We start from the raw sequence: 12,149 nt of genomic DNA on the forward strand, positions 1-12,149 counted from the left end.
TTTTTCATTCAGTAAAATTCTCCCTATCCCTTCTCCAAACCTACCCTCTTTCTTCTTGAGAACAATATTTAAACCCTGATAATCCAAAATGAAACAATTCTTAGAAGTGACAGAATGCGACTCAATGAAAGGAGGATTGTTTTATATCTCACCTCAAGCAAAGCAGCTGCAGGATCTCCTTGCAGACTCTTCCCCAGTTTATCAACCTCATCTAACAGGAACACTGGATTGTTAACCCCAACAGTCTTCAAGCCATTGATTATTCGGCCAGGCATACTACCAACATAGGTACGCCTATGAGAAACAAATGGAAAAGAGTCTGGAGTGTGAAAGGGAAGGGGGGAACAGTAAAAACTAAAGATCAAGGAAGCAAGCATAAGAATAAACTGCCTTATAGCAAAGTTTGTATAAAACCCAACTGCTTTAACTAATGGGAAAAAAAAAACTATTCATGCTTTCACTGCTTAATATATGCAACTTATTGTAGCTAATAAAAGATGAGGTTCCAACCACTCACTGAAACATTTGGTCCAGGACGAGAATGCATGCCTAAAATTCACAGGGTATAACCATTACATGCAGTTGTAAGGATCTCCCCCTACCCTCTGCCTTCTTTTCGACAATGAGCCCCTGACAGATGTTAAAGTAAAGGTGCAATGGGATCTGATGTGGGATCCCAAAAATTAATTTTCTTGTCATGCCACATGCATGGCAGGAGGCATGACTGTGGGATCCCACATCAGATACAACTGAACCATATTGCTGGTGCTGCGGGACCCTGACCTCAGTAATTAGCTACACTCCCAGGGTGCCATACACTCCCCTAGCTGGGAACTCCAGTCTGCTGACTAGGGCTACCAGCTGCAGAGTGCAATCTCCAGCTGGGAGCCCTGATCAGCTGAGGGGACTCCCAGGCCCTGGAGCCCAGCCTTGAAAGGCTCCCCTATGCTCCACAGGCTGGACACTGGCCACATGCTGAATTAAAGGTCTGATAGGAAACCAGTCACAAAGTCACATATTTTGAGTAATAATGTTGTTTATTCCTCATTTTATCATGCCATTAATTGACTGAACTCGTGACCAGGTCACTAAAGGCATGATTAACCAGTTAATCACATCTTAAGTGTAACATCTGTCAGAGGCCTAAGAAACAGATTTCAGAACTCTGTATCATTCTTTAAGGTTTAAGGACCTAAAAAATAATATACACTGTTATACTGACAAAAACAAGAGCATGTGATGCAGTCCAGTAATGAAGTGAGGGCAGCATTCTACATATGCTGTACATTGCTGTACAGTAATGTATGTACATTACATTAAGTATGCTGTAATGCCTACTTAAACTGGCATCCAAGTCAAAAGAATTTCAATTAATTTCTGGTCAGATGTTATAAAACATTTCAAAAACTTAAATTAAATTAGAATAGCGTACATGGAATGAAAAAGACCCTTTCTATTTAGGAACACAAGTATTTTTTTTTTTTTTTATAGTGCAGCTAAGGGAATTATGATCTATATACATGCACACACATCCTGCTTCTGAATTTATCAGCCTTTCTACTTGTTCTATAGGTAGATTCAATATTGAAGGTAAAAAGGAGAAAATGCTGATGGCTCAGAAGAAACTGATACATGATGTGCTGAACTGAAGTAGCTCTCTCATGACCCCCACAAAATAGATATGCAGAACAGGCCTAAATGTCTTGTCACATGATCTGCATTACGCTGGCCAGAATAAACAGGATGACCTTTGGAGAGATGCATCTTAAAAACCATGGGAATAGTTTTAAAGCTACTGACAGCAACTTGAATTCTTTGAACCAAAGAGCAACTAGCACCACATCCTATGAGATTGTCAGAGTCTGTATTATAATTATCTGAAGGAGACAATATGATTCTATAATTACTTAAAAGGCACGTGCAAGGTTATAAATGTTATAACAGGTTAACTGCTATTCTGTAGGCTCAGTAACTGCTGCATATATTCAGGCTCTTTAATCTTGGAAGAAATAGAGAACTGCATAGACTGAGATTACAGTTCATCAAGATGCAAAAAGCTGTGGTAAAAAAAGATTAATATGGAAGCATCTATAAACACTTATGATAACTCAGCTTTATCACCATCTTAACAAGTGCTGCTTTATGAGTCCCAGGAAGTATGTGTCCTGAAGAGACAACAGAAAACAGGCAAAAAGAAGTGACCTTAAGCAAAAACCATAATGAGAATATTTTGTATCAGTTCATCAGTCTATACACGCAAGACTTTGAATGAAAACTCTGGTAGTTGCACACGGGACTTGCTTCTGTCTCTCCTTAAGTAGGTCTAGAGCTCAGAAAGGGTAAAATGGATAACATGGGCCTTGTGAGCTATTCAGGGGACGTAGGATCCTGTTACTGCCCAAAACTTTTAGGTATAGGTGAACCTGTGGCAATACAAATGCAGCAAAACTGTTTCAACTTCAACTTTGCTTCATCCAGCATCAAAAAAGGGTACATTCAGTTCTCATTTGTATTACAGGATCACTCAGACGCAGCAGTTACAGTATAACAGCAGCTGTGAGCTCCTAGGTGACAACTCTCCCTTCCCTTTTAAAGTGGCTACAAACTAAGTTTGTGCACAACAAATGCTGGTACCTAAGTCTCAAATCAGCAGGGCACTCAAACACATGCAGAAGTCCCACAGGATCAAGGTCTAAATGCTGAATGGTTAGATAGGTGCCCCATTAAGTTTTATAACCTGTATTTCACTACTACTCCTTTCTTCACCACTACCTTTTTAACAATCTTTAAGCATGCTGAATTAGTTCATTAACTTCAACACAGCTGTTTCTAATCAGTGTATTAAATTCCAACTTAAAACATACTTGCATTTATTTACATAATTTGATCAGTTAATGTGAAAGACTGCTTAAATTTACAGCCTAAATTTAACAGATCCATGGATATCAATTTACTCTTTGCATGCATTATTAGCTTTCCACAGAGAAAAGTAGATAGTCTATACTTCTGTGCCACAAACTCCCATCATTACAGCTGGACTACACAAGCTGGTTTTTTTACTGTATTGACTTGACAGACATGAGACCTAGAAGGCTGACACGTTATGCTAGCTGTGCAAGATGTTAATACAGAAAGAGCAAGATGTTAATACAGAAAGATAGAGAACAAAGGCATTACAGAAACTAAACGTGGTATCGCAGAAAGATAAACAGCTCAACAGTATTTTTTTAATTACAAATATGAAATAGATGCCCTTATCTTTTATAGACATAACTCGCAAAAACCTCATGCCTGGGTAAGTTCTTTGCCATATATGTACCATATGGCCAAACAAGCCTTTCAAAGGTTTGTGCTACAAATTATTTACATATGTAACTTTGCTCATATAAACAGTCTTAAGGAAAACTAATGTAGTCAAGTTGCTCACATACGTAAGTGTTTGTAGGATAAAACCTTTAACCTTTGCTAGCTGGTCTACGTGTTTTTCATGATGGTCTTCTGCAAGAGTGGCGGTGGCTGGACACAGAGCAGGGTGGGGCTTGCACGTGACAGCAGTGTGGGGTGGTAGATGGTGGCAAAGGCCGCCACATGTGAGCTCCCTCCCGCATCCAGGCAGCCCAGCAGCCCCTGTGCAGCCCACAGGGGGGAGTCACCACTCTTGCCCTCTCTCTATCCCCGAGACCTGGTAGGCGGCAGCGCAGGACGCTGAATGGTGGCACTCCATCCCTACCTACCCCTCCTAGCCCCTTTCAAAGTACTCCTGGGGGTACGTGTACCCCCAGTTGACAACCCGTTGTAGAGTGTGTCTACACAAGGACAGCTCTCTCTAGCATAAAGGTGCTCAACCCCCAGCCCATGGACCAGTTCTGGCCAATGGAGTTGCATCTTCTGGCCCACAGGGCTCCCCACAGATCTGAAAATTTGATGGTGAGGGAGTGGAGGCAGCATTAATTGTCACTCCCCTGCTGCCAAATGTCCATAAGGAGCCCTGCAGGCTGGATAGCATGCCTCTATGTTCTAGATTGGGATGCAGTGTTGGAGTGGCACAGGACAAGATCCAGGTAGCTCAGGGCTCAATTCAGACTACACAGGGCCCAACTCTGTGTCCCACCCCCATGGACTGGCTCCATACTACTCATCCAGTTTGTGGGGCCAAACACTGAAGCACCACTGCTCTAGCACCATCCACTGTGAAAACATGTCCAGTTCTTCCTGCTTCTATGCATGCCTCATGGCAAAAGAATACCACATAGTAAGTGTTGACACAAACACAGGGCATACCCACTACCAGTCCAACCATGGCAACATGTTTTCCATATGCAGTGCACACAGAACAGCAACAAGCAAAAGGGGCATGCTTTCAGTGAAGTGCTTCCTAGCACAGTGTGTAGTAGACATGGCTCATGGTTAAATCTCCTCTGAAACGTGCATCTCTGAAATACGATGACAGGCCTGAGTCTTCCCTGACACAGCACTTTTATATTAGTGCAAATCCTGAACTGCAGAGCTTAATTCCTAATTGACGTTGGTAGGAGGGGAAATTGGGGGCTCTAGCCACACATTACACAAGCCACTTTATGATCTTGTTTCTCTGACACACTTTCAAAACCAGGAAACAAAACATGTACCTTGCTGTTTAAAAATGCACTTACAGTTCCTGGAGATCTCTCACTAGTACAATAAATAATAATAAACCTTAGAACATATTCCTCAGAATGTCTGAAACTAAAGAATTTATTTACAAATATGTCTGGTTAAAAAAAATCCTTAAGACCAAAAAACTTACTATGTAAGATTTATTATTGACAAATGCTGGTCTCATTATCCTCATATGTGTTCTCTATCCTGCTAAGTATTTATTCATGTCTACAGCACCAAATATAGAGCAACTTTAAGGAATATGATATTACCATTCAAAGCAAAGCTTCATTCTACTCTTGAAAGTCTTCTACATACAGTTTTGAAGACAGTAAATGTATTAAAGTGCTCTTACCAACAGGATTGCTCCCATTCAGGTATATGGTTCAGTAGAAGATTTAACCATTACAAAAGGAAACAGTAAGTTTTGCAGGCAACTTAAGATTTAAAGTAGTAACAAAGATATAAACATGTTACCAGAACAGATTTAGTAGACTGCTGGATAGAGATGTATTTTGATTTTTAAGGTTTGTGGCAGACTACTGTGAAAAGTTTAATCAGATTTAATCAGACACACACAGCTGCTTGCAAAATTTGTTTTAATTTCACCCACTCTGGCCAAGATGACACAGTATTATTGGGGCAGGGGGGGAAGAGTATGACAGTGTTTTGCCAAAAATGCCTGCCCCAGTGGTGCATAATATAACTGAGTGAAGATTATAAGGGGGATCTTTTACTATATGACGTACTTACAGCATGCATGTCAAAATACATCTGAGTTGAAAGATGGTTTAGATTTTAGACAGCTTACAAAACAATTTTGCATTTCAGTAGTGAGATATATTTAACTAAATCTGCAAATGCTTCAAAGCATACTTCCTATAATTTCCAGGCGGGAAATTTTTTAAATGTGTAAGAGCTAAATATAAAACTCTTAGATGAAAACAGGTCCTGACGACAACTGAAATCACTAAGAATGGGGAGCCTGTCTATGTCACCCCTGGGCTGTACCTTGCATTGCCCCTGTGAAGCAAACCCTGCCCAACTGCTCCAATTTAACATATGACAATTCCCAGGAATGAGGTAACATAGCTGCCTTAGTGCTGTCCTGAGTATGCATTCGGCCCCGCTCTGTCTCTCATGTGCTTAGTGGCAGACAGAGTAGGAGTGAGTGGGTGACGTTTTCTCCATATCAGCAGCCCCAGCTGTGACTCAGAGAAGCTACCGACCCACAGGGCTTAGCTATTAGAAATTGTTCAGTTCAAAGTTTGGATTAACATACAAAACAGTTAAGTGAAGAAAACAAACAGATCAAAGAATAAGAGGGTTAATTTTTCCATAAGCAACTTTCACAAAAAATTCAGTTCCCTTGGAAAAATTAAGGTGTTAGTTTAGTGCATATGAAACACCACCTATTCCAGTTTCCAGAAACAAAAGCCATGTCCATGCTACAGACATGGGATGTCTGGCATAGGAATACTAGTATACAGTACCAGGAGAGGTCCTAGTATGGATGAATCTATACTGAAAAAACTGCAGTATGTACCATTATCAATAAGCCACACACCACAAGTCAAATGAGCTATATCAACAACAGTTCAGCTTTTCTAATTCTATACTAAGGGCTTCTGTCTGCATATCTACATAGGTTAGTGATCATGCCTCTTCATGCAGTGGACCAAAATAGAATATGCCAGCAGAAGATTACAAGGCCAAGGACAGAAGTTACATGTAAACTGGTTTAAGTGATCAGAAACTGGTTTAAACCTGTTACAGAACAGAAGTTCAGTGTAAATAAATCACTTTCAAAATGGCCAAAACCAATTTAAGATAAACCTGGCTGGATGAAGTATCAGATTTAACTGATTTACGTCAAACCAGTTTATGGAACGTCTATCCCAGATCCCTTCTTAGTTCAAGTTAATTCACAATCCCCCAGCATCCCAGGATGCTTTGCAGCTCTGGACTATGCTGTCTGCTCCAGTGGAGCAGGGACTGCCCCTCCCCTCTGCTCCCTAGCCCATTTCTTACCTATGTCCATCAGCCCGTAGGGAGTGGGGAAGAGGGGGCAGGGGAACAGACCCTCAGACCCCTCTAGCCAGGGTCTCCACAGCACATAGGGGGAGCCCCTGTGGCAGGGGTTTCTTGACTCCTGGCAGCCCAGGGAGCCGGGGGGGGGGGGGAATCCCCACCTCCCCCTCCCCTGCACAACTGCTTGCCACAGGAGGGTGGTGGAAGGCATTCCCAAGGCCCTGGGGGTATGGGCACCAGAGAGCCCCCAGTCGCAGGAGAGTGGAAGAATTTCCCTCTACTCCCTGAGGCTGTCCCAGGCTATCCCTGAAACTCAAAGGACCGAGGCAAGCAGCTGTGGGGTTCAGGAAGGGAGGAATTCCCCTCAGCTCCCTGGGGCTGCCCTGAGCTGGGGTGGAGGGGAACCTCCCCAGGGCAGGGGCTCCCCAGTGCCCCCTTGCTAGACTGGATGAGCAGACACCTGGCCCAAAGGACGACTCCTCCCTCCTGTGGCAGTTAGTTCAGTTGGTTATTGGTTCAATCTAGGCAGCTCAAAAGAAGCTGCCTAAACTGAAGCAATTCACCTCATCTTTTTGACCATCTCTACTTAGCCTAAATGTACACCTGACCAGAAGTGTATTGCTCATGAATAAGGGGTGATGCAATGTCAGTTAGACTACTTGCATGACAGGTAATTAAAATAATGAGTTGGTTGCTGATCTTGCTTGCATCAGCACAACTAAAACAAGACTCTGTTCTTGTTTCAAAGAAATATAAACCAAGAATGTAAAGCTATGCAACCCAGACATTAAACAAAGCAAACAGTGCAGAAGCAACTTAAAAAAAATACATTTTTTAAGTTTCTAGTAGGTCTTCATTTTCCCTGTTTAAGAGAGAAGTTTTCTGCTTTCACGTTTGATGTAAATCTTTACATATGGAGTATATGAGTGATGACAGATAAGGACAGCTGGAAGATGTCTGATAAAGCAGTTGTTTTTGTACAGCAATGCTGACTTCATTTTGAGACTACAGAACAGTAGCGGCTACTCATAGGATAATGAAAAAAGGATTCACATGGATTCCAGCTGCAAGCATGTGATCTGTGCTTACATGGTAAAAACTAGGTGTTTCCATACTGCCACATTTGTGCATCACATGGAACTGCACGCTCACCAGAACACTTCTGATGTCCAAACGCTGTAACTACTTTTTTTTGCTGCTAAATCAATTCAGTATATATCCTTCCTCCTGCAAACAATCAGTAGCCCAAAACAGTGATTGATAGTTTAGATTTTTTTAAAGAACAAAAACAAAAGTGATTTTAAAAAATGGATCTTTTAAAAGTACTAAAGATACACAGACATGTTGCTGCCATGTTAACAAAACTTTCTTTAATGATTTCAGCATGGTTAGAGGCCAATAGATAAAACACTGGCCAGATGTATTAAGAATGACGCATACAAGTAATTTCAGTCTTATGTGTCTTTCAGCTTAAGCATCAGCCTACATACTATTTTCTACAAAGCAGCACACATCTCTCTTCAGCTACTCCTGTATCTCTTTTCTCTTGTTTCATTATCTTTAAAATTTATTAAACAACTCTACAGGTATGTTCCTTTTGCTAAGTAAAACATACTGGAATACAGTTTACATGAAAAGTTATACGGTACAATTTTATTCCAGCCCTGATCCTGCAATGGGAGCCTCATGGATTGAGCCTTTCACCTGGCTACAGCCCCAGTGAAAGTACCGCATGGATACAAAGACAGGTTAAAATGCAGAATCAGGGCCAATTTAATTGGAGGTCTTTATGGAAGCTAATCATGCATGCATGGAAAATAAAGTGGACATATCTGCAGAAAAGTAACGTTTTTTACTAAATTGACATGCAAATCTGACACTTACAAAAACAGTTACGCATTCAACAAAAGCAGGGAAATTTCAAAGCAGATTTACCAACATCACATTAACCCATCCTATTGTGTGTATGCATTCCCTAAACACCTGTCTTAACATTACACAAACGTCCCTGAAATGCTGGTAAGGAAGGACGTTCAGATTCAGCTATTAACTAAATGGATGACTAGTATATACACATTTTTTGGTCTTCAGCTATTTATTTCTTACCTTGGTGTTGAGTTACATTAGAAGTACTTCCTTCTTCCATCATGTAAAATATTGCTAGTCAAACATTTTTCAATCAGTCTATTTTAAGAATATTTATAGTTAGACTAGCCAACTGCCCATCAAGAATGATGGAGGGGAGGATGCAAGCAGGTATGAAGCCCCATGCCCCGCCCCGCCTGGGCCCACTCCCTGCTTCTTGGGATCCAGGCCTGCTCCTCCCATCCCTGCTGCAGTGGCAGGGGGAAGGGAAGAGCCGGACTGGCATGGCAGGGGGCAGCAGTGGTCCCAGGATGACCTGGCAGTGGCAGGAGGACAGGAAGAGCGGGCCTGGGCCTGAGGATGGGAGGAGGCTTGCTCTTCCCCTCCCCTAGCTGCTGCTGCATGGGGCAGGGCTGCTGCTCCCCCCTCTGCCATGTGAGGCCAGCTTCTTCCCCCAGTCAGGCTCGCTCCTCCTTCTCCCCCCACACCGCGTCAGGCCCAGACTTACCCCTCCGACCCTGATCCTCCCCACTGCCACCTCAAAGGAGCAAGGGAGGGAAGGGAGCAGAGAGGTGAGGCCAGCTCTGGTGGCCTCGTCCCCCTCCCCCCACTCCACTCCATTGTTGCTACCTACAGGGAGCAGGACAGGGGGCAAGGACAGCCGTGCTGGCCTCACCCCCCCTCCGCTCCATCCCCTGTACCCCCACCATCATAGTGGTGTACTGCCACCTGTCCATCAGCCAATCAGAGCATGAATAAAGCATCATGGACAGACAGATAGATTAAGGCTTTTATAATTTAGAATAGTTCTCTTTGTAAAGCTTCAATTTAAATAATGCATATAGAATAATATCTGATAAAGACCCAAAGTATTTCATTTTAAAACTGTATTAAAGGTCATTAAAATAAAAAAAAATAGTGTTGCACAATAAGGATGAGCTGAAGAATATGAAATAAGATTGATAAAACTGTGACTAACTGTTGGTAACTGAAGAAGTTACTGATGACTTCAGTAAATAATGCAGGCAGAGCACTCCCCTGGAAACTGAATACCCAGACTGAAGTCCTATCCCCAACTCCCTCCTGACAAGTATGTTACTTAGCATCTATGCAAACTTCTTTCAGTAGTATTTAACAGCCTCTAGTGGTTCCAGTTTGAATAGCAATATGCAACAAACTTTTAATTCTGTATTTAACAAGTGCAAAGTCAGCTAAAACACCTGAATTAAGAACATACTTCTATATATATGGAGTCGTACCAATGCCTGAATAATTTGGAAACATGGTAAGACTTTAAAAAAGTCTAGTTTTAGCTGTATGTCATATCCTCCCCCGCCTCCCAAAATCCACAAACGCCTTGGGTTAGCTATAAACTGCATGCTGTCACTAAAACATCTACAGGATTCAGTTTTCAAAATGTAGCTCTCAGTGACAGGAGAATTCTAAAATTCCCTCTGAAACCAGAAGCTTAATGTCAGTAATATCCATTTTGGTAAACACACATATCATGGTGGGACATGCAAGAACAGAACATTGCTCAGTCTAAACAGAAGTTTATAAACAGTTTCCAACCTGTTCTCTGCTCTTTGAAGCACATCAGTTTTTTTAAAAGAAACCCCCCCCCAAAAACAAAACAAAAAAACCCAACCCACTGTTCTGGATTTAATGTTCTGCTCTAACAAAGCTGATCTTGACATTAAACAGTAAAAGTGACAGACAATTTAACTGACTTTAACAGAAAGAGCTCAAATTATTTTAAAAACAGCTACTGCACAAAACAGTATGAAAAACATCTGTAAAAAAAGGGAGCCAAGATGCAATGTATTGCATTTGGTTTGACTCTTTTAAACTTCTCTGGCACCTTGAAGCATTTGCACAAACACTGGATATCTCATACTAAAAACATGACGCTCCATTTTGAATCTACCCCTGAAAACCAGTGTAACAAGTTCTTTTATAACAGGAGTGCTCAACCTCTAGCCTGCAGGCCAAATGTCGCCCACAGAGCCACGGCATCTGGCCTGTGGGACTCCCCACAGGTCAGGAGATTTGGCGGTGGTGGAGCAGTGGCAGTTAATATTGCCACCCTTCCCACTGCCAAACCCCACATATGGGTATATGACTGTGGGGGGAGGCAGTGATATGCCCAGGCCCTGCCCCTATCCCTCACTCCCAAGCCACAGTCCGCCCAGCCCTGCTGCTCCCCCCACTCCTGACCCACAGTACCCTGCCACCAGACCATGCTGGTAACCTTCACTCCCAACCCTGCTGTCCCTGCTGATACCCCTCACTCCTGACCTAAAACGCCCTGCCTCCCCCAGCCCTGCTGATACCCCTCACACCCGACCTGCAGCCCCCTGACCCCTCCAGCTCTGCTGATGCCCCTCACTCCTGACTTACAGTCCACTGCCTGCCCCCTCTGCCCTGCTGGTGCCTCTCACTCCTGACCTCAAGCCCACTGCTTTCCCCAGCCCTGCCTCCCCCCTCACTCCCAACCTGCATCTCACTGCCCAGCCCTGCTGCCCATGCAGCTCCCTACTGCCCCAGAAGAACCCCTCCTCACCCACCCCCTTCCCCTGCCCTGCTGCAACCCCAGTGCCAACAGGCATACGCACGCACACGCACATACACATGCACCTTCCCCTGATGCCCCTAGCCCCAAGCAACTCCTTGCTGGGGCAGAGGCAGAGCAAAATCCTGGACATTTGCTGATATTTTAAAAAACTGCCCTGATGGAAACGGGAGGATCCAAAAAGAAGACATGTCCAGGAAAACCCAGCTTGGTAACCCTAGCTTTCCCCACCCCCACCCTTGCAGGGCTGCTCTGGGACTGGGTCAAGCCTCCTTCCTTCCTACACCATGGGGATGAATTGGGGCTGGGCCCTGCTCCCTTCCCCCATGAACGGCTGGATGGGGTCCCAGCATAACCACCTTGGGAGCTGGATCGGGACAATGGGCCAGATCCGGGCCATGGATGGAACAAGCACCGCCCATCCAGCTTTTTGGCTAAAGAGGTTGAGCGCCACTGTTCTATACACCGAAGTCCATGTTTAACTCTAGAATAAAACAAACGAAATACAGAATTGCTGAGGAGCCAAAAGAAAAAGCATGGTGTTACTAGTAATTAAGGAAAAGATGTGGCTTCTAGGTGAAATCTTCTGTCTATTGACACTGATCAAATAAGCGGATGAGGTTGTGGCTGGGAACTTTTGGTCTGCTGGAACTTAGAAACCAACGGCAGGCTACATAGATTTCATAGACATTAGGGCTGGAAGGGACCTCGGGAGATCGTTGAGTCCAGCCCCCTGCCCAAAGGACAGGAAGTCAGCTGGGGTCATAGGATCCCAGCAAGATAAGCATCCAATTTACTCTTGAAGATGTTCAATGTAGGTGCT

The 12,149-nt window shown here is 43.5% G+C and overlaps 1 protein-coding gene and 1 long non-coding RNA gene across 2 annotated transcripts in view; one reads left to right on the forward strand and one right to left on the reverse strand.

Annotated features, from left to right (window-relative positions):
- The window catches only part of LONP2 (lon peptidase 2, peroxisomal), a 73,992-nt gene that overhangs the window by 47,809 nt on the left and 14,034 nt on the right, over window positions 1-12,149 (reverse strand). The window contains exon 8 of the mRNA XM_019535763.1: window positions 153-294. Within this exon, the coding sequence (XP_019391308.1) occupies window positions 153-294 (142 nt within the window). The remainder of the gene's footprint in view (window positions 1-152; window positions 295-12,149) is intronic.
- On the forward strand, window positions 1,842-7,177 carry LOC109310549. The gene is made up of 3 exons (XR_002101246.1): window positions 1,842-1,854; window positions 3,527-3,532; window positions 6,989-7,177. It is a non-coding gene; the product is annotated as an uncharacterized LOC109310549 (long non-coding RNA).

This window comes from Crocodylus porosus, unplaced genomic scaffold (assembly GCF_001723895.1).
Source record: "Crocodylus porosus isolate Cpor-Errol unplaced genomic scaffold, CroPor_comp1, whole genome shotgun sequence".
NCBI classification, from domain to species: Eukaryota; Metazoa; Chordata; order Crocodylia; family Crocodylidae; genus Crocodylus; species Crocodylus porosus.